This window comes from Mus pahari, chromosome X (genome assembly GCF_900095145.1).
Source record: "Mus pahari chromosome X, PAHARI_EIJ_v1.1, whole genome shotgun sequence".
Taxonomy (NCBI): Eukaryota; Metazoa; Chordata; class Mammalia; order Rodentia; family Muridae; genus Mus; species Mus pahari.
In genome coordinates, this window is record NC_034613.1 from 9,799,733 (window position 1) to 9,823,546 (window position 23,814).

The 23,814-nt window shown below is 37.1% G+C and overlaps 1 protein-coding gene across 1 annotated transcript in view; it reads right to left on the minus strand.

Annotated features, from left to right (window-relative positions):
- Window positions 1–23,814, minus strand: part of Efhc2 (EF-hand domain containing 2) — a 177,228-nt gene that overhangs the window by 46,780 nt on the left and 106,634 nt on the right. Inside the window, exons 11-12 of the mRNA XM_021188334.2 lie at window positions 22,353–22,549; window positions 18,526–18,656 (exon numbers count right to left, since the gene is read on the minus strand). Coding sequence (XP_021043993.1) covers window positions 18,526–18,656; window positions 22,353–22,549 — 328 coding nt within the window. The remainder of the gene's footprint in view (window positions 1–18,525; window positions 18,657–22,352; window positions 22,550–23,814) is intronic.

The following is a 23,814-nucleotide window of genomic DNA, read 5'->3' on the forward strand; positions in this document are numbered from 1 at the left end:
ATACCATGACGATAGATAAGGCATTCTGTGAGTCCATGGATGATGGTTTTAGCAGAAGCATTATGTACAAGAAAGGCAAATCCATAACTAGAATAAGTATCTACTCCAATAAGAACAAAACACTGTCCTTTCCACAGAGGAAGTGGTCCAATGTAGTCAACCTGCCACCAGGTTGCTGGCTGGTCACCTCGAGGAATGGTGCCATATCTGGGGCTCAGTGTTGGTTTCTGCTGTTGGCAGATCTGGCATTCAGCAGCAGCTGTAGCCAGGTCAGCCTTGATGAGTGGAAGTCTGTGTTGCTGAGCCCAAGCACAAGCTCCATCTCGACCACCATGGCCACTTTGTTCATGTGCCCATTGAGCAATGACAGGGATGGTTGGGGAAAGAGGCTTAGAGAGGCAAAAGCAAAACCACTTTGAAAAATTCTCCTTCTGGACACTAAAATTCAGTGTGCTTGAGAAAATATGAGATCTGCATAGTTTCCAAGTAGGTGTCTTCAGGTATTTATTAGCCACAAAAAGAATGATGAGAAAGATGGTCATTTTACAATGAAGAAATCTGGCAGACACTACCTTAATCACGTGATCAAGTTCAATATCACCAGTAGGTAAGACATTTATTGATTGACACCAGGAACTCTGACATACTGAAAATGAGAAAACTTCGTTTCTATGCTATAATCTCAGTCTAAACATAAGAAAACACTCTACTCTAAATTGAAGAACATTAGTGTCAAGGTGCTATGTAGGAATTTCTTTCAAATTTCAAACCTTCCATCTTAGAGGGAAGCTCATTGACACACAATGTTTACAAGGAGGTAAACCCTGCCTTAGGAGGCATAACATTCCACGCTGTAGGAAAATCCCTTACGCTCAGGAAGTAAGCAACCAAAATTGCTTCAGGAAGGCCCTGACACTGACCAGCGTCCCTATTAAGTAAAGACTGCTGAATAGCAGTCAGTAACCTGAGCTTCCTGGAAGGAGCCAAGAAGAGCCTAGTTGATTGGAAGAGGCTCAAGTGGACTACCAACAGGTTTTGTAATTCACACCAGGCTTCCAACTTTCTTGAGCTGTCAACTGTGCTGGGTGTCCTTTGGTAGTACAGCTTTCTGTGAGTCATTTCTGTTCCTATAACTAGTCTCCTACCCATATATTTCTATAAGTAACCCAATTAAGCTTTGGGCTTCAGTGGTCTATTTGCACTTTGGTCTGTCATTGGTTTGCTATCTGGGTTGAGTAGACAGTAATTCACATCTCCCCAGGAATAGTGTCATGCAGCATAGTGTCATAAAAATAAAACAAGGAAAGGCTGAATAGTTGTTACAGCCTGCAGAATCCTAAGAATAAACAATGACTAAATACAGAGTGGGACCCAGGAAAGGATCTTGGAAAAGAAAGAAAAAAATGACTTTAGTCAGAGTTATGGGGTGCAACGGTCTTTAAATAAGGATTTTGGTTTATAGTAGTATCTCAAAATTAATTTCCTTGTTTTGATAATTATGCCATTTAGGATGTTAATATTAGGGAAAGCCTGGGGAAGGGTATATGGAAGTTCTCTAGAATATTTTGAAAACTTTTCTGTGAATCTACATAGTTCAAAATAAAAGGCTTTTAAGAACTTCTCTTGTAGAGCCAACCTAAGCAACAAGACCACCCCAGTGGAAGAAGAAAGTAGTTTCAGATGAGCTTATAAAATATAAAAGGCAACAAACCTCCATTAGTAAGAGTTAGCAGATGTAAGAGAATAGTTAGGATCTCCTAAGTGGGGGGTCAGAAGAAGGAAAATTAGCAATAGCCCCCAATATTATGTTTTTAAACTTATCCAAAATATAGGACAGAGAGCCCAGAAGGAAAGAATCAAGAAGCAGAGGCAAAGGGGTGGCTCAGTGCTTAAAAGCTTTTTCAGATGATCCTTGTTTGGTTCCCAGTATGCATCCTTGGGCACTGCATGCATGCTGTGCACAGACATACATGCAAGCAAAACACTCACACACGTGTAAAATAAAAACTCAAAAAATATGTGTAATGTATCATGCAACAGAACAGAAACATCCATAGACTGATGATGGTGGCAGATGAACAACAGACAGATGACAGAGTGAACTGCACTTAAAGAACAAGAAAGCACAGCTATGGAAACACGGAACTCCATGAAAGATTTCAAGAAATTGCCAGGAGTGCAGCACAGAAGGGAAAACTATATGAATAAATGTGTGAACAGAGAGACACTAAGGCAATGAAGAAAGACTGATAGCTTGAGAAGCAAGACAGAAAATAAAATTAAAAAAAAAAAAACAGAAGCTCTTTGAAGGGATATATGACATGGATTAAAATAATTCTCAAACCCAAGGATTAAAAATAGTTCAAGCCAGGCATGGTGGTGTGTACCTTTATTCCCAGCACTCCAGAAGTAGAGTTCTAGGACTGAACGGGCTACACAGTAAGACTGCGTCTCAAAATATAAAAATTAAATGTAAAATAGGCCCAAGATATATTCTAATTAAACTACAGAAAGCTAAAGACAGAAAACAGCAACCAGATAAAAGAGGTCGAATGGCAACAACAGCGCAGTCATGTGAACCAGTCACAGACAAACCTCCATAGTATGTGCAGGAAAATGGTAAAGCAGAATCGTCAGAAACTCAAAGGAAAAGAGCTGTGTATCTAGAATTACTTGCTTAAAATTAAAAAGAGAAAAAGAAATGCATTTCAGAAAATAAGGGCTTTTAATAAATGTGATGAATCAATATCATTAAAAACACGTTTTCCAACTAAATACCATAAAAGGGAAATCAAGAACTAAAAGCGAATCTCATATACATTTAGAAAATACAAACTTCTTTTTCATTAATTGACCAAGGTACTATAGAATATTTATGACAAATGTTTAGTGAATGGATGCTAATGTAGTACTTAAAAGGGAAATTAAAATCTTAAGTGAATTCTTAGAAAACATAAAAAATCAGTAAAAACAAATACCCAAAGCTGGGTGTGGTGGCACATATCTATGATCTCAGCATTCTGAAGACTGAGGCAGGGAATCCACAATGAGTTTAAGGATAGCCCAGTCTACACTGTGAATCCCAAACAAGCCTGGACTAAGAGTGAGACCTTGTCTTTAAAAAGTTACAGTAACAAATCCCTGAAAAAAAATACTCACTATTCTAAAATATGTAATTAAGGAAAGAAAAGAAAAAAGGATATAAAAGAAGGATATTAGGCAATTATTATTATTATTATTATTATTATTATCAGTAGGAATGATAAAGAAAATAAGTTACAAATTGATTTTTAAAAAAGCAAGATGCATAAATTAACAGTAAAAGGGCTTAAGAGATGATAACTGTAAGATTTGAACAAATGGAAGTTTCAGAAAGCTATATAATTTCACAAATAATCTCAAGAGGAAATAGAAAGCTGAAGATGTAACACACTCACAGAGTGAATCATTAGGTAATCTACCCTCTGATAAAAGGGAACATCATATGATTTGACAGGCTTTAGATAAACCTTCAAAGAACTGACAAATATCTAACTTTTACAAACTACTCTAAGAAACCTAGAAGAGGTATTCTGAAATTGACTCTACCAAGCTATTATAAAGCATTGTCATTAGAAGGAAGCAAAAACTGTAAAAGAAAACAAAAAATACACACTTGTCTTTTATATGCAAAGATGTGAAAATACTATATAAAATCTGTGCCCATTCAGTAATGAAATACTGTCCATGTTCCTATAAAGTCAGGAAATTTTTCTTATGTGTTGCATTGCAGGCAATATAGTAATAAATAACGTACAAGGATTACAAAGAAGCAAACTTGTCATTATATTTTACACTCTCTCAACACCTAAGATAAACTACAGAATCCATGAACTCACAAAAAGAAAATAAAGACCTATATTTAAAAATCAATAGCATTTGAACACATCAGCAAAAACCAACTAGAAAATCCAACTTTAAAATAAAATTATAATAGCAGCAAAACTAAAATATTATAAAACATATATACTATATTCATAAACAAAATGTTTCTATTTCATAGTGACTCAAATTCTGTCCTCAAATATACAAATTCAACCCAAGTCATCAAAATTCAATCTACCTTTAAAAAAACATAGAAACGGTGTTTATGAAATGGACAGCCAAATGTCTTGAAGGAAAATTCCTTTGCTATACATCATCACGTCTCATTAATATAGATTATACCAATTATCGGTGGTTACTTCCCATAGGTAGAGGTAAGTTCCTATGGCTAAAGATACCATGTACTTCAGAAGAGCCTAGTAGTTCCTGAGCAGTGGCCTGAATAACTCCTCTCTCTGAGGTTTAGCTTCCTAAAGAGGGAAACACTCAACAGCCCTATGATGCCTATGAACCACAACAATGACCAGCATGGCATGATCACCTTAACAGTACAGTGGTGGCATACATGCCTTAGTAGTAACCAGCAGTTCCCTAACTGGACTTCAGGCTACCTCAACAAGAGAGAAATCATTCCTTGTACTGAAAATTTAGCTGGTGAATTAAAGCCATGGATCTTGGAGGAGAACCTACAACTATCACTTTACTAAACCAGCATAATCCCTGACTGCACACAAAATATTTGTCATAGTTTTCATTTTACTTAAAGATAGGTATAGTCTTCATCCCTCAAGGAATTTCTCCTTGCAGCTGATGGAAACCATTTCAGAAAGCCACAACCAATCAAAATGAAGAGTTGTGGAGTTCAGTCTATAGCACAACAATATCAAAGGATCAGGAATCTCCCCAGTAACTGCCTAACTAGAAAGCTGTAGAATTATGATAAAGATGCTGAAGTGCAGCTCTCCACAATGGATAGTTTCAGGCAAAGCTGTGCGTAGGGAAAGACACTGGGCTGGGCACTGTGAGTTTGACCATGCTCCAGTGAGTATATGGACAATACAAATTGAATTTTTTTCTTTTTTTGGGGGGGGGGATGTCAAAAGGCAATGGATATGGAAGAACAAGAAAGTAAGTATGAGCAGGGCTCACGTCATAAAATTCCCAAATAATCAATAAAATTATTATGAAAATAAGTCAAACTAAGGAACAGGTAAGTTGGTTCAGTGGTTAGTTAAGAGTACTTGTTGCTCTTGCAGAGCACTGGGTTCAATTCATACCTCCTCAGGCATCTCATAACCACCTATAACTCCAATCTCAGGGAACTGAACGCCCTTTTTTGCCATCATCAAGTACCAGGCTTATGCATGGTATACATACATACATGCAGGCAAAACACTCATACACATAAAATAATAAAGTAAATAAACCTAAAAGCCTTTTTGAAGTGAAAGCTGAAATCAAGGATATCTGATTCGTATTCAGATATTACTAATAATCTGAATTATATAATAATTAATATTCAGATATTTTCATATGAGAATATCTTGGAGATTTCAACGTAGCAGAGGATTTTTGACAACACTGCAAAAAAATCAACAATTTGGACTTGGCATCAAAAAATAAGAGATCAATCATTTTTCAGAGGTCTGAAAGGGTTAATTGTTTGTTGCTGCTGCTGTAATTACTAAACTTTTGAGAAAGGTCTCATATATTCCAGGCTGGCCTAAAACTCAGCATATAGCCTATAAGTGGCCTTGAAATTTTGATCCTCCGCCTCCATTCCCAAGAGTTGCTATTACAAGCATATATCATTATGCCTGACTATCTGGAAGGTTTGTTTTTGTAAAAGAAAAAGAAATCAAACAAAGTAAAACCATCACTAACAGACACTTGCCACTAAGCCTGAGAACCAATGTTCAATCTTTGGAACCCACATGATGAAAGAAAAGAAGCAACTCCTACAAGTTTCCTCTGACTGCCACATACATACTGTGACATGTGCATATATGCATGTGTGTGCACTTGTGAACACACAAAAAGGTAATGATTTTTAAAAGTTCATATACTGAATAGTATAAAATGAATGCAAAGTATCATGCTGAATGAAATAAGCCATAAAAGTACATATTGTATATTTCCATTTATATAAAATTCTGGAATAGGAAAAATCTAAAAAGAAAATATCAAAAGAGTGGATGTTTCCTGAATGGGATATGTGAATTGAGATGGACTGGGATGAGACATGAAGAATTTCTGGGATAGTGATAATTCTCTATTTCTTAAGAGGATGTTAGGCAGTTACAGATATATACACATGTCAAAACTCAGTAAAATACACTTAATTTTGTACATTTCACCAGCCATAAATTTTACATCAAAAGAAAATGATGTAAATAAATGATAAGCATACAGAAATATTTAAAGAAAAGAAATCTTTATACAAAAAATAAAAGGAATTAAGATAAATGGATACAGTGATAAGCTGCCTCCTAAGTTCTTATCTTTATACCCATAGATTAGGGAATCCCCCATCATCAGAGAACTTTCTTTTTATAGTAAATGGGGATTAATACAAAGACCCACAACTGGTCAACCAACATGCAGAGAATAAAAGACTGTGAAGTACTGGTGTCTAAATGGACATCTAATGTAATATTCTCCTCCCTCAAATGTTAGGGATCATTGCAGACAAGGGGACAAAAATATAAAAGAGTCAGGAGGAGTAGACATCTACAGCAAAATAGTACTTGCCAAACACAATAGCACATATTACACACATGAGCTCACAGAAGCTGAGACTGCATGAACAAGATCAAGACAGCCAACCTCCCAGTATGGATCAGGGAGGAGCTCATACAGTCTCACTCTAAATAAAGCTATTGGCAATTGACGGTTGCTGGGTGAGGAAGATTGACTTTTCCTCATGGATGTACGTCCTGAAAGGCTACTCATGCTATAGTAGATGGTCACACAGCCATGAATAAATAGGTAATGCTAAATGGACTCAGTGAGTATGAAGGAGGGATAGGGGAAGGCAAGAGTAGAGGGATAGAAAGGGGAAGGAAGCACACACATGAAGGGGGAGACATAAGGGGGAGATAGTTTAGAAACTGGAAAGAGGGGAATGGGGAGGAATTTAATCATTATATAAATGTATGAATATTAAATAACACATTTTAAAATAAAATAACTAATAGGAGTGAATAATAAAATGAATTAAGGTTTATGGGAAAAACTAGGGGAGCACTTGCCTTTAATCCCAGCACTCAGAAGGCAGTAGCAGGAGGATCCTGAGTTCGAGGCCAGGCTGGTCTATAAAATGAGTCCCAGGACAGTCAGGGCTACACAGAGAAACCCTGTCTACAGAAACTAAAAGGAAAGAAAATAATATATAGGAAAATGTTTAAATGCAGAGATGTATGAAAATCTTCATAAAATATTACATTAAAAGGGTAATAGGTCAGATTTGGGGGTTAATCTGATAAGAATTTGAAAACCAAGAAAAAGCATCCTATCTGAAAATTTAATTTTAAATATCTAGAATTGTATAATCATGCTTATACATAAAATTATATCTTGATAACATCTGTATATGTTTATTGAACTAATATATAAGATATAAAAGATAGGTACAAAACTGTATTACATAGAACTTGTTCATATTGGATTTTGATCCATATAAGAAGAAATACGACTTCAAGACAATTCAAAATAATGAAGATATTGATATATAGACTGGCTGTAAGAATCAACAGCTGATCATTTAAAAGCAAAACGAGCCCCCATGTCCTGTAGTATAAGAAATTTAAGCACTTTAAGAGTACCTGACTCTAATCAATAATCAGAAGAGAATACTGACCAGAAAATCTTGTACCTGGCTATGACTCTGAAACCTTTGACTTTTCCCCAGAGTATTCTGTTAGTAGCATCTACCACTAGTTCTTTCTGGAAACTGTAAACAAGAAGTAACTTCCTGCTGCTTTAATTCCCTGACATTATGGAATTTTTTTTACTACGGTAGCTTTACTTAACTAACCTTGGAATACTGATCATTTCTTCAGATGTGCATATCTACTCTGTAGCATTCTTAATTAGTGTAGTCATTAAATGAATAAGGAATACAAATGCCATAGACTGTACCTGTCTACAATTGGCATTCTGATTTTTCATTTGCTATTATAGTTTGTTGCAAGTAAGTTCATGTTTATCTACATGAATACAAGCACATGTGTATAAACAATCCTGTCAATACTTTATCAACCCACCTGTCAAAAAAGCTTTAAATGAAAAAAATTTCCAAAAGTCTAAGTACTATGTAAAGATTCCAAATATCACACAGATACTGCCAGTTATCCTCTAGAATGATGAACTAACTTACACTACAAATGTTAGAACATTTGCTCCCCAGCATACCTATCTGGAGTTAGCAAAATAAATTCTTTTTAAATGGTAGGAATAATTTGTATACAGTGGTATGCACCTGAGTTCCAGCCACTTGAAATGTTGAGGCAGGAGGTACATTGAAACCCAAGAGACAAAGCCAGTCTGGGCTATATAGCAAGACCTTGTCTTAAAAAATATTAAAACTACAACAATGCCAACTTTAGTGGTATATCTGATTATTTTTTCACTTTATATCAGCATTGGCCACCTTTGCCTAAGTTTAAAGGCAAAGTATTTCTTCTGTGAATTGCCTTTTCTTGTCTTTGATCTGCTTCTATTTCTTGGTTTTAGAGAGAATTTTCTTTTTTAATAAGTCCCAGATGCATAAATAAATACTTTATAAATATTTTCTCTGTCTATCTCATATCTTTTAGATACAAACACATATTATATATACACACATACATCTTCTTTTCTCTTTTGATTTTTAGAAGTTTTCCCCAACTACAAAATAAAAATTATGCTTTCTAATGAATTGTCTCCAAAATTTCTACTACTAACCCTTTTCCCCACTGATTTGAAATATCCTTCCTATCCTATGTTTAAGACCTTAAATGTGAATATTTTATTGTCTTGGTATTTTATTTTATTGGTACTCAGTTTATTCCTCTGCTAGGAAACTATGTTTTAAAATACCTGTAAATTATATAATCTCTGAATATCTATACGTTAATATTCTTATCAACATTTGTTTTGCTGTTCTCAATACTTTATTGTTCCTAACCAATGAGCCAATTTCTTCTCCCTAATCCTGAGAAATGAAATCAAACTTAATAACAGCAACAATATAGACCTATTGTGTAATTCTGATTAGAACTGCTTTAAATTTACAGATTAATGTAAACAGACTAGAATTTTTACATTATCATAGAGATGGCATACAATTTATAAAATTGTATTCCTCTTGGTTTTGCTTATTTTGGATCCAATGCATTCCTAAGATCTGGTAACTTTTGTTGCTGTAACAAATAGCATCTTTCTGAGACCATTCCCTAGCTTATTATAGCCAATTAAAAAATAAAGCTACTGTTTTGTGCATAATATTCCTATATTTATCTACTTGCCTAACTATTCTTAAGCATTACATTTTTATATTAATTACTGAGATTTAAAAGTATTTTTAATATTTGGATTCCAATTAAAAATTTTGTCTTTGCTGGGTATGGTGATATACACCTTTAATCCCAGCACTGGAAGGCAGAAGCAAGGAAATCTCTAAATTGAAGGTTACCCTGACCTACATAGCTAGTCCTTTGCCAGCCAGGGCTGCATAGTATGACCTTGTCTCAAAAGAATAACAACCCTTTAGTGTGTAATTAGATGGACAAAATAAAAATATACTGTGTTCGTGTGCGACATCACAAAATTAAAAATGAACCAAGTCTAAGGTGAACAGGTAGCAGGAGGCCACTGCTGATTACTATATAATGTCTATTTCCCAACAGGTAGAGAGATAACATGGGTTTTGATGTCTGATTGCCTCCTTTTAAAGCATTAAACAAAGCAACTAAAGATAATCAACACCAACCAAAATAATTGCTAGTTTTCAGTCTTTGGGCTCAGATCTAAGCTAATACCATCATTTAAGATAATTTAAATTTAGGTTCTCAAAAACTGAAAAAATAGTCAAGCATAGGTGAAGGCTTTGTAACCTTTTTAGTATGTCAAGACAAAATTCTCAAGCAACGCTAAATCTAGTTTAGTCCCTAATATTAACATATATTTGCATGGCCTGTTTGGCTCATGTTAGCTCAGATTTTTTCAATCCTTACACTATGTGTGGCAATGAGTAAGATGTTGTTTACCTATAAAGTATAATTGAAAATAATGTATATAGTTATATAATGTATACTGTGAAATGATTTAAATGTAGTAATTAATCATCAACTAATTTACAGTTACCTGTGTACATGTGTGCATACATGTATGTGGGGTGTTGAGAATATATGAAATCTCAGCAGTTTCTAAGTAATTAATACATTATGATTCATTATAATCACCATGCTATACAATAGATCTCCAGAACTTATTTATCCAACTAAAACTTTAGACAAACTTCAAGTAATCTCTCTTCATTTAAGGAAATTCCCACGTTAAGTTTTCTGTTACAGGCAGCATGGGAGTCAGAGCTCAGTTTTCCAGCCTCATGAGCAGTTAGAAATATGCAGGTGACCCACATTCTACCAATCAGGAAGCTTACAAAATCTTTGCCTCTGACGAGAGTAACATGAGAAACTAGCTCAGGCAAGCCACACTTAGTATTAGAAGGGGCCGATTAGCCAGACTGACAAAAGGACTCAAGGTAGTGAAAATGGCATGGTAAAACTCCACTCTTGGCAGAAATACAAAGTGTAGCAATGACTTGTGGTTGTTGTCATTAGTAACAGAGATCCTTTTCTCATCAGACAAGTTCTACAGCTTGGTGCTGGGCACTGTTCCTAAAATTTAGTTACAAGCTTATTTTTCCAGCCCTTCCAAAGATATTGTGAACTATCCAGGATCTTTTTAATAAATTCTTTTTCTTCTCAACTGACCAAAGACAAGTAGTTTATAAAACTAAGCCCTCCCCAATACAAACAATACCATAAAACAGAATTCAATTTTTAAACACCGTAACACACTTTATATTTAATGTTTTAAGGAAGATTTGAAGTGTCATTTTCAAAAATGCATTTTCAGGTTCCTATCTCAAAAAAAATATGCTATAAATTATGGACAAACTATCTGATCCAAACTAGCCCATGTTGACATGCAGACTAGTGGCTTACTTAAAAGGTTATCAGTTTCCAATAAAAACCAATAGTAAGTAGATGTCCACAGGGGTACATGCCTGTAATCTTGAAACTTGGTGGGTGAAGGGCATGAGGCAGAAAGATCATGAAGCCCAGGCTAAGCTGAGCTCTACAGAAAGGCCATATCTCAAAAGAGGGGAAACGTAATAGCTCAGGGGATCAGAATGCTTGCTGTACATTCATGAGGACCTGAGTTTAAATTCCCAGTGCCCATAAAAAAGCCAGATATTGTTGCTCCCATGCCTATAATTCCAGTGCTGTGGAGGATTCCTCCAGGAATCATGGGACTTACTGTCCTACACCCGAGTAGCTACAGCTTCATTGAAAGATATTCTCTCTCAAAAAAAGAAAAGGAAAGTGATAGAGGACGGCATCCAATGTCCTCTTCTGGCCTTTCCACACAAATGTACATGCACACACACATGTACACATGTACCACACACACACACTATTTAAATATAACACACACATACAGGAACCCGCAAAGCAATGAAACAAGACTAATGTAATTAAACTAGTTCAAATAAAGGTAGAGCAAAAGCACAGAAAGAGAGAGACAACTATCTCAGAACAGCAAAATGAAATGATTACAGTGTTCAAAGGACATTCCCATTCGATTTCCTTGAAGTAAAAAAACAGTAAGAGTAGATGATAATAATGTTCCCAGCCTATATCCACGATGGTCATTATATTCTTTTTTAAAGTATTTTTAAACAATTTTTATTAGATATTTTCTTCATTTACATTTCAAATGCTATCCCGAAAGTCCCCTATACACTCCCCCTACCCTGCTCCCCAACCTACCTACTCCCACTTCCTGGCCCTGGCATTCCTCTGTACTGGGGCATATAAAGTTTATAAGACCAAGTGGCCTCTCCTCCCAATGATGGCCGATTAGGCCATCTTCTGCTACATATGCAGCTAGAGACACGAGCTCTGGGGGTACTGGTTAGTTCATGTTGTTGTTCCTCCTATAGGGCTGCAGACCCCTTCAGCTCTTTGGGTACTTTCTATAGGTCCTCCATTGGGGGCCCCGTGTTCCATCCAATAGCTGACTGTGAGCATTCACTTCTGTATTTACCAGGCACTGGCATAGCCTCTATCTTCATGGTCTCAAGATTTTTTAAGGCTTCCATTTCAACCTCATGTAAGAATGTTTTAAATGAAATCAGCATAAGGAAAAGGATGGTTTGCTGAAATACTGAATACATTATACAGTTTGTAGATTACAGCCATTACCATGAGACCAGCTATTTATTGTGCTGAGTACCCACCATGCAACAGTCAGTGTGTTGCAATAAGAACTTAACAAACAATAACAAATCTGTCACTAATAACAACAGTTCTATGTAGTAGGTATTGTAATAACTATTCCATAGATGAAAAATTGTTCAGTAATGTACCCAAGGCCACCAGGTTTATAAATGAAAGCTTAGGTTTGGATCTGGGTCTGCCAACTCCCAAATCAGCAGTCTGGTCTATTTATAGCATACAATCTCTCTTAAGATAAATTTCACTTTTATAAGTGAGAACATTTACTCGAGGCTCTAAATCTTAGAAAGGATTTATTGTACAATGTTTGCAAAAGAAATATTGGCCTTTCAATTAATAATAGGAGTCCCAAGAAGAGCTGTGTAATAATTTACTATGCCCCCTAAAGGGATCTTGGAAAGACAGAGGTGGGAACTAGCATGGACCCTGTACTCTGAGAGCTTTATACCTGAGTAGTGAGATAACAGTAGCATGCACAGTATCAAAAATACATACAGCTACAAAGTTTCAGGTGCCATCCCTGGTGGCTAGCATAAGACTCAGAGAGGTGGTCAGGAGACATGAGCTGTATGTATCTTCCCTGGTATAGAGTTCTCAATATTACTATGATCTGTGCTAGAAGTCTTGATGTCACTATAGAAAGGTTCACTGTACCTGTATTCCCAATTACCTGAAATCCTATGCCTGTGAAACCTACACCTGGTCCTGCTTCCTGCTGATGTCAGCTCTCCCTCTGAGAAAGGCCCTCTGCACTCTCTCTGATAGCAATGTGTAGCTCTTAGAGGTGAATCCCTCAGAGAATAAAAGGTCACAGAGAAACAGGTCCAGGGCAGAAACAGAAATGAATAAGTGATTTCCACAGGGTAAAACAGAAATGTCCACTGCTTGAAGAAAAAAGAAAAGAAAAGAAGGAACCATAGGGCTGGAGAGAGTGCTCAGCTACGAGCACTGAGAACTCTTGCACAGGTCCCAGGTTCAGTTCTCAGAACCTACATGGCACCTAAAAATTACCTGTAACTATGGTTCCAAGGGGTTGTATACCTTTTTCTGACCTCCTGGGGCACCAAACGCACATAAATAAATGCACATAGTTACATTCAGGCATACACATGAAGTAAACTAAATCTAAAAATAAAATCCCTATTGCCTATGACTTTCTGACCTATACTCATATTCCATCACGTCTATATACTGAGACAAATTCTCATGGAGGCCTCCAACTGACTCTATAATCATCCAGGGAGCAGGGTATAGTTTCTTAGCTCCTGATCCCAAGGTTTTCTTGGGAAGAAGAGAGGGAGCTTGAAAAATACAAGAGGTATGAGCTCTATGGTCCCAGGTACATAGCAGGTAGCAAGTAGGCCTCTATGCCAGAGTACTGGGGCCACAGGAGCAAAGCCTACAATGTAAGGGTTTAAGAATATCAGAGTACAGAAAGCACCTAAGAGACCAAAGTATGTATGTAAGAGGAGGTACAAGGAGGTTGCTTTTCTGGTGAAGACCAGGCCCAGCTTTTCCTGTCTTCAATAAGCCAGAGACAGATTGCCCTTCCACGATGCAAAGGAATCAGTTATTCATTTGTCTTCTGCAATCTTTAGACTTAAAGTAGCTAATGAAATTGAATCATTCATTAAATTATTCAGTAAACATCTGCTGTACTTGACAGGACCATGGAAGAAGAAAAGTAAACAACAGGAGCTTCCCAATGCAAAGTCAATTTATAACATTTCAGCATACCTATTAGCACATGGTAACTGCTCAATAAATTGAGTCTTCTAGAAAATTATGCTAACAAGTTGGAAATACAAAGGTAGGCAAGGAGACACTATTGCATATGCCAGAAAGATTTTGCTGACAAGACCCTGACATAGCTCTCTCTTGTGAAGCTATGGCAATGCCTGGCAAATATAGAAGTGGATGCTCACAGTCATCTATTGGATGGAACAAAAGGCCCCTAATCAAGGAGCTAGAAAAAGTATCCAAGGAGCTAAAGAGGTCTGCAACCCTATAGGAGGAACAACAATATGAACTAACCAGTACCCCCCCGAGCTGTGTCTCTACTTGCATATATAGCAGAAGATGGCCTAGTCGGCCATCACTGGGAGGAGAGGCCCCTTGGTCTTATAAACTTTATATGCCCCAGTACAGGGGAATTCCAGGGCCAAGAAGTGGGGGTGGGTGGGTTGGGGAGCAGGGTGGGGGGAGTGTACAGGGGGCTTTGGGGATAGCATTGAAATGTAAATGAAGAAAATATCGAATAAAAAATGCCTTAATTAAAAAAAGAGGTAGGCAAGGAACAGACTGTGACCAAACTCAAATGATACAACTGTATGAGATTTGTCTTAGAGACAATAGGAAGTTAATGTAGGCTTTAGAGAAAGGAAAAAAACTAATCAGATTTTAAGAGGATCACTTGGGTAAAACTTTGGAGGATGAAAGTTTTAAATGGAAGACTACTTACCCTGTTCTCTAAAGTTCAGGACAGTGACTGCAAGCTTAACAGCAAAAAATGAGGTTTCAGATGGAAAGAAGGGAGCCTTTCTAGAGGAGTAAAGAGCACAATTACAAAGATGAGGGAAAGACACAAGGCACATCTCTTAACTGGTCCTACAACACATACGACCTTTACCAGAAAATAGTCCTCAAGTACAGTTTAATGGGAGAAGAAAACAAGATCAAAGAGTTGTAGAGATGGCTGAGTGGTCAAGATCCCACCACTGCTCTTGTAGAAGACCTGAGTTCAGTTCCCAGTAAGCACAGACTAGCTTACAATTACATTTAACTATAGTTTTAGAGGACCTTATGCCCTCTTCTGGTTTTTATAGGCTCCTGCATGTATGTGGTACACATAAACTCAGACACACAGATACACAGACACACAGATACACAGACACACACACATGAATGAATGAATGAATGAATGAATGAATGAATGAATGAATGAATGGATGGATGAATGAATCTTAAAAGATAAAATGATGTCATTTAAAGAAAGGTTATTCGGGATGCCTTAGGAACATCCAATAGGGAAAGAGTTCAAAGACACTTATTTCCAGGTCTCTATACTTCAAGAGAGCAATAAACCTGAGGATGAATACAGAGATTTTAACAGAAACATCTCTTTGTCAGAAACAGAGTAGTCATGGCTAGATCAAAGGCAGTCACTTAACTAACATTTATGAACTCCTATTTGCTCAGCACTATGACAAATATTATGGCTAAAGTTAAAGGCAAGAAAGCAAATGTCACTTTCTCAATGAGATTAACTAAGAGAGAGAAGATCCAGAATATATACACACAAATATACACATACAAGAAAAATATTAGCTAGGAAAATCATAGAGCAAATGGCATTCCTTTGTCTTTGCCCAGCCTAGGATGTGAGAAGCAAAAGAAGAGACTGAAGAAGTGCAGAGACCTATACTTGCAAACCAAGTACAGAACTCAGTGTCAAACCTGAAGATGTAACATGGACCAGAACATCTTGACTACCATTCTATACTCTAATTTGGAATCTGCTTTGGTTTGGATGCTATTTTTTCCATGTTGAAAGTTTGATTATTTTCCAAGTGTAGTGACATAAGATATAGTAAGAATCTTTAAAAGATAAGGCTTGAAAGGAGGTGGTTAAATCATGAAGGGCACTGCCTGGGGAAAAGATAAATAGGGTTCTCATGGATTTCTCATGATCTCTTTTAAGGGGGTTGTTTCTTAAATGAAGACCAGCTTCCCCACTGTCTTACATGTATTCACACCACAATGCCCTCTACCATATCAAGGTCTTTGATACCTTGAACCTCCGAAACTGGGAGCTAAATAAATCTCTTTTCTTCATATATTATTCAGCACTGGGCATTGGGTTGTAGCAATAGAAAAATTTCTAATATAGATCATACAGTAAAAACCCCAAATTAGAGCATCTAGGAACAATCCAAATGGCTCATTTCAGTCAGTGTGCGTCTGTATCCAGCTTAGCACTTGAAGCACAGAGATACTGTAGTGCATAAGATCATCAAGGTCCTTTCCCTCAAGAAGTTCACATTTCTATTAGAAAAAAATATACCCAAGTGTACACACACACACACACACACACACACACACACACACACACACACTCATCATCGTCATCATCATCATCATCCCTCCTCCACGTAAACAAGTCTCTTATTAAAACAATTACAAATCCTGTTATATGCTGTGGTGAAATATAAACAAAGGTCTAAGAATAACAGTGGGAATTTTCTTAGGATTGTCAGGCAGAAATAAATGCTCTGGTAACAAAGAGTCCTAAAATTTTCCCTAGAAAGGATAGTGGTAAGGACCTTCCAGGCACAGAGAAATGTGTGTAAAGACTTGGTAACAGAGAAGAGCTTTATGTGTTTGAAAAGCTGAAAGTCAACCAATGGGGCCAAAAGACAGGGCTAAAGAAAAAGTTGATAGCATGGAAATATAAACAGACCCATCACTCAAGGCCCAGTCATGGCAAGCCACTGGGGGAGTTTTTCAGGCCAGTGGTAACCTGAGCTGGTTTTCATCCTATGAAACTCATGGGATGAAGAGGTTGTTTTTGTTTGTTTGTTTACTTGTTTTTTTTTCTGTAAGCCCACAGTGCCCAATGTCTCTTCTTCCAATCATACAGTGTGGTACACCTTCATCATATACACAATAAAAGTGAGGTTTCCTTTTGCAGACCAATTTCTTTTCCTTGGAGATCCTTCCTGACCAAGTACTTTCCTAAAGGCTCCATGAGCTCACAAAAATATTTCCAATAGTCTCTGGGAGAACCGATGCTTTTTGAAAAGGACTCAAAGAAATAAAGCACAACTACTTCCTCACTTCTGATAGAAATTTCTTGTTTTCTCCTCCAGTGCTTCCCATTAGTTCATAGTCTGAGTAATTACCTTTGTTGTTTATTCTGTTTCCATTTCTATCTATTCTAGAACACCACGAACATGTGTATATAATTATGCATAATAACAATCAACTATAAATTCTTATTGATCCCAGAACTTGGGTAATTCTAAACAATAAAAATATGTCCTCTGCCAGCTCCTCTCAAAAGAACATGTTGAAGCCCCCAAAGATCTCTATTACAACTACAAACGAACTCCTGGAAATCGTGAGGCTCCAGGCTACCATGTAATGATGTAACAGGCGACTTTAAACCCACATTTGGAAAGTCCTCATTGCCACAACCGTCTGGGCTTCTCTCCTCATTTTCCAGTCTACATCTTGGCTGCATCAAGCCCAATATACTACATACCTTTTAGCTAGTATTCTTTACAGTAGCCAGAACTTTCAGCCTAAAAAGAAAGTCCTCCATCTATGTTTTAATTTACATTCTCCTAAATGCTCCATTCACTTAGCTTTCAAGCAGACATCAATTGTACTAGACTCTGAAAATGAATTTCTTCCCTGTATTTCTGCTATTTGGGAATTTGCCAAGGTCAGCTACTGGGAAGTCCCAGAATTTGATTTTACCTTTGAGAAAACATTGCTCATGATTTCATCTGCTAGTTCTAACTACTATTGTATATAACATGACCAGAAACTAGAAACATTCAGAGAAATCCATTGATGCCTCCTGCCTATCTTTTGTCTTTCAGAATGCAGATGCATGTGAACATACAGAGACACTGAAGTATGCATATGACCTTTTCTCTGATGATCAGGAACTGACTTTTGTCTCTATTCCCACCTATAAACATCTTATATGCAATTCCATAAAACCGGAATTATACCACCAATCAAAGAAAACACATGGTGGAACTTGTGTCTCTAGTTGCATATGTAGCAGAGGATGGCCTAGTCAGTCATTAATGGGAGGAGAGGCCCTTGGTCCTGTGAAGGCTCTATGTCCCAGTATAGGGGAATGCCAGGACTAAGAATGAGAGTGGGTGGGTTGGGGAGCAGGGGGAGGTGGGAGGCGATAGTGGATTTTAGGAGAGAAAACTAGGAAAAGGGATAACATTTGAAATGTAAATAAAGAAAATATCTAATAAAAAAAACTAACCAAGATATTACAGCCAAACCCTGTGTACAAAGCCATGAAAAGGCAAAGAAATGCCAATTCCTAACAGAAAAGTATGTAGCCAACTAACTAGGAAGCACTAGTGCTCTTTGTATAGAGTACAGCTAGCAGAACATGGCTTACCTGAATGTATTGTAAGGCACCACCTTCGTGTGATTATAGTCAATAGCTGCAAATACTTGTGTGATCTCTCTTGATTTTGATTTTTCCCGCTTCAGCTTTTGTATGGCAAGATCAAAGTTGCTGTATGGAAACTTAAAGTAGTAAAAACAAGACATATGCATGAAACTTTGAGAAGCTGCTGCCGCCACCACCACCACCACCACCACCACCACCACCACCACCACCACCACCACCACCACCGTCATCATCCTTACTATTAGTTATTTGGGAACTAGTGGTTTGATCACATTCACCTCTTCTTCAACTCTTCGTAGGTCCCCCCCACCTTCTCTACTCACCCAACTGTGTTCGTTTTCTTGCTGTTAACCCAAGACCAATTGGTGTTACTCAAGTATTTTTGGATGTGTGGCCTTCCACTAGAGTGTGGTTGCCTAACCAGGGGCTATGCCCTGAAAGAATATTGACACTTCTTCCCCGAGCAGCTAACAATTGTCAATAACTCCAGGACTAGTGGGGTCATTTCATGTACACCTCTACTTTCTGTGCTGAGATTTGGCCTGCCTTGGGCTTTCACAGGTCAAAGATTGTATGCATGCTGTCACAACCCTTGTGAGCTCATGTGTGCAGCTGCCCTCCTGTGCCCAGTAGACACTGGCTCCTCCTTATCCACTGCCTCTGGCTCATACAATGTTTCTGTACCCTGATTCTACAATGATCCCTCAGCCTTGAGGAAGGAATATGGTATAATGTTCCATTCAGGGCTGAACATTTTGCAGATTTTTATTCCTTGTACCTTAGTAGGTTAATGGAGACCAGCAAGACAACATGATGAACCCAAAGGAAGCTGTACATGCCTTTACCTAGAAACTAAAGCTTTAGGACAAGGAGTGACATTAATCCAGGTCCTAGATCTCAAACAATGTACTTTAAGAAAGGGCAGGTAACCAATTTTACTAACCAATCTTCTTATAGCTTTTATAAATACACTTCTTATAACTTTCAGATATAGCCCGGATATTTTCACAGACCCTGATATAAACAATACAGATATAAAGTTAGCTAAATGTACACTTATTTTCTCTGGATCATTAGGATAGACCTGCTTGTAATTGCTGGCCACCAGGCATAGTACTGATCATAGCAAAGCTGGGTGTCAACATTCCACACAGACAGTGTAATCTACATTTATTTGTTGTCTGGGCACCCACTGTTTCTGTCACCTTCTTTATGATTACCTTTTTAACTTAGAAAGAATATTTCTTATTCAATCCAGTAAAGCATAAGGTTGTAAGTAATTACAGCCAAGAGATCAAAAGTTAGATGAAATTTTAGATTAAAAATGCTGATGAGACTTTGGTATAAAGTTCCCTCTCTTCTGCCATCAAATGATCCAGGTGGTTTGCTACCTACTGAGCTACCCCCACCCCCCGCTTCTCCTTTTTTGCATTTCTTTTCATCTATTTCCATGATGGGATCTATTAGCTCTTTTGAAAAGACTACTCAGACTGGTAATAAAGAGTGCATTAATTTTTAATCTTCTAACAAAGTCCTTGATAAGAGTGTTTTTAATGATGCAATTTTTGCTTGAAATGCTGATACTACGTAATGTCTTACCCACTTTATCATACTGAAAGAATAAAAGCACTTTATACCTTTAAAATATATATTGTGTTTTGGCTGGATATATAACTGAAAGGAATAGTACTTGTCTAACATGGTTAAGGCTCTGGTTCAATCCCTAGTGATAAAAACAAAACAAAGCAAAAGACACGTGCATGGTTTAATATAAACAGATAATCCTCAATTTACAGTGAGTTATGTGTTAATAAAGTTATGTGTTATATGTTACTAAGTTGAAAATATCTGAAGTTGAAAATGTATGAATTGTAACTAACTTACAGAATATCCCAAGCTTAGCAATACTGCACACTATAAAGCATGGGTTATTTCTCTTCATAATCATAAGCCTGAATGAAAGCTGTAGTTCACTGCCCATGCTCAGTATCATGTAAGAAGATTGGACTATATAGTACTTACTAGCTGGAAGGGGATCAAAACTCAGAACTTCAAACAGTTTCTATCAGAAAGCATATCACTTTTGCATCACAGTGAAGTTAAAAATCCTAGGCTAAGCAATTCTAAGGTTTGTATGTTTTATGTTAAGGTAGTGGTTCTATTCAGAATCAGAACCTTGATTTATAACAGCTATTGTAGCTGTTATATGACTAAGTTAAATGACTAAGCTAGTCATGGGCCCTATAGAACTCAGCCCCTCACACAAATTATCACATATAACTTCCACAGTAACATTATCAAAGGAGCACTGTTGTTACTCTTATTTTAAAGGCAAGCAGACTAAAGTTCAGAGATGATACATAACTAAAGCCTGTCATGTATTAGGGCGGAGCTCAGTTTCTAACCCAGGCCTGTTGGTCTCTGGAAATCTAACTGCTTAATTATTGTATTTCTTGTTTGTGTCTAGAGCCATCATATAGTATAGGTTTGCAGTATTAGAATAACCCTGATTTCTAAAACTATAAACAAATAGGTAGTGTAGATACTCTGGAAGATGCTGCATCCAACAGTGACATGGAGAAAAGCAACAGCCTTCAACTGTCACTTCTGCATGACTCTGGACTTCTCTGAGAAGTAGGCTGTTCTGGGGACCATATCTGTCTGGCTCAGACTTTCTCTGGACTGTACTAACTACTTAAAATTTTCCCTAGCTACCCCTCCTTCCTTGCCTTCTCATTTCACATGGGTCATTCCTGATCTGTACTGCACTCAGAAGGTATCAGCCATTCCCAGTGTCTTCGTGATCCTTCCTTTTTCATCCCACAGAGCTCTTTCCCCTAATTGTGGCTTTAACTGTCTTGACACCTAGCAAATCAACCTTGAGCATTTTCTTTATAAATGAGATAAGTGTGTACTATGTGTGTATAAATAGCACATAATTATCTAATGAACCTTAAAATTAAAAAAAAAATCCTAAATTACAAAGCAATGGTTTCCAAGTGCATAGAATTTATGTACTGAACGAGTCTACATTTAAAAACTGAGATTTTTTTTTACACATGGTCTTTTTGTTGAACAACATATATATAACTTTTCCATTATAGTGCTTTAAGTTATAAAAACTAAAGAAAAGAAAAGAAAAGAACAACAACAACAACAAAAGCAAAAAACTGGCCAGTAACTTCAGCACCCAAAAGAGAGGGGCCAAAGGACAATGAATTCAAAGCCACCCTGGGCTATCTTGATAGATATGTCTCAAAAAAAAAATTAAAAATACAGCACAACAACAAGAAGACACTTCTCTGAGCTCACTGTGGCAAAGTTCTCCTAAGATTCTAATTTAAGTCTCAGGTGTCACTGTTAGAGGGACCAGCAACCTCAGCAAGTACTTGGTTCCCTTGGGGTTTTGTCTCTTCTAGTAAAAGACTCCTTTGCTGCCCTGTGCCAATTAACTGGGATGTCACAGTGCATGCCACCAGATTTTCTTCCTTTCTTACAGTTGCTGCATTGCCTTCTAAAAACATTGTTGATGTCAGCAAAAAAATCTAGGAAACTTGATTCAGCCCTGGGTCTGCCTCCCACTGGTGTCTGGAATCTGTGATGCTAGGCAGTTCAGAGCTAAGCAGGTAAACAGAGAAGACCAAAACTGGGCCTATGTGATGGGACCTGTGGCCAAGTCGCACAGATTCATTATTCATGCCCACATATGTGAATATGCAATGTAAGCCAGTGGCAAGATGCAGAAGATGCTCTAGAGAAAGGAAAACAAACACTGCAAAGGGCAGAGAGGCAAGAATTACACAAAGTCTAACCTTGTCTGTGTTATTCTCCATGTAGTTTAAGGTGTACTCATCAGCATTAAGCAGAATAAACAGGTAGCCATTAATATTCACTGTGGCTCCAATATAAAGCTCTTCAGCCTTGATGTATTCTGAAAATTCACTTTTAAAAACTTCTTGTCCAGGCTTTTTCACACGACTTCTTTTTAAGAACATTCCACCAGCATTCCCTAAAGAAACAGAATAAAAGGCCATGAATTGCTTTATTCTTAAAAGAAGCACAACTTGCCTTTAGTTACATTCTCTTCCAACACAGACTGTACAAATTATCTGTAAAGCCATGTTGTGTATTGTGAGAAGGAAGAATAGGGCAGTGGACAAAGAGACAGCATTTCTTTCTTGGGTAACTCTTAAACACCATTGGAGAGAATGTAGATTAGTGTAGTTGCAATAGAAATCATAGCATACTTCCTCAAAAATCAAAAATAGAACTTGTATATCATCTAGCCATATAAAATGCCTGGGTACAGTTCTAAAAGGTTCAAAGTCAGCTTATTACAAATATAGCTGGACACCTCTGTGTGAAACAATGACCAAATTATGGAATCAGCTGCAAGTATTCACCAATGGATGAATGGATTATGAAAAATATGGCACATAAATACACTGGAGTTTTATTCTGCCATAAAGAATGAAATCCTGTCATTTGCAGCAACTGGGGATCATTATGTTAAGCCAAATAAACTACACTCTAAGTTTAATTTAGGAAGAAAGGACATTAAATTAAAGAGAGAAGTTATAAGAGAAGGTAACAGAGAAAATGAGTATTATCTAAACATATTAAGTGCATATATGAAAATTAACCCATTACGTTGTATGCTTTTAAATGACAAGGACTTCCTGGATGAATGTGCTAAAGAATAAACTAATATGCTACTCCAGGCTTTTCTTTCCTCTCTTTCTACTTAATCCAGAAAACATTTAGCAAGGACCTTCTATATATGTCCTGCATTAAACTCGAACTGTGGGATACCAGCAAGTTTCTCTTCTCTGTGGCATGAGTGAAAGGCCTACTTGGCTTTATTTCCACAGATTTGCCTCCTACTTAACCTAGAATTTAAATTAAGGGCAAGATGTCCCACTTTTAAAGCAAGGATTTGATTATTTAAATATTAAGAAATGAGTATGAGGGTTCCTTTTGTGTTTCTACCCCAATAGTGTAGGAAAATATGTTTCTTTTAGTAATGCTTTTACATTGCTTATTCTCTAGAATTCTCCTTGTTTGGTCTGTTCTCTTCTGGGAATAACTACTTGGTGTTTGTTCATTTTCTTTCCCTGACCTCCTGGAAAGCAGAAAGCAGAGCTGAACAGGAAATTCCATTATCTGCAGACATGGTACTGAAATCTACAGACTTGTGAATATAACTGACACTGGATGTGACCAGACAAGAGAAGTGGCAGAAGGACACAGGCTTTAGAGCCAAAGTGAGTTATA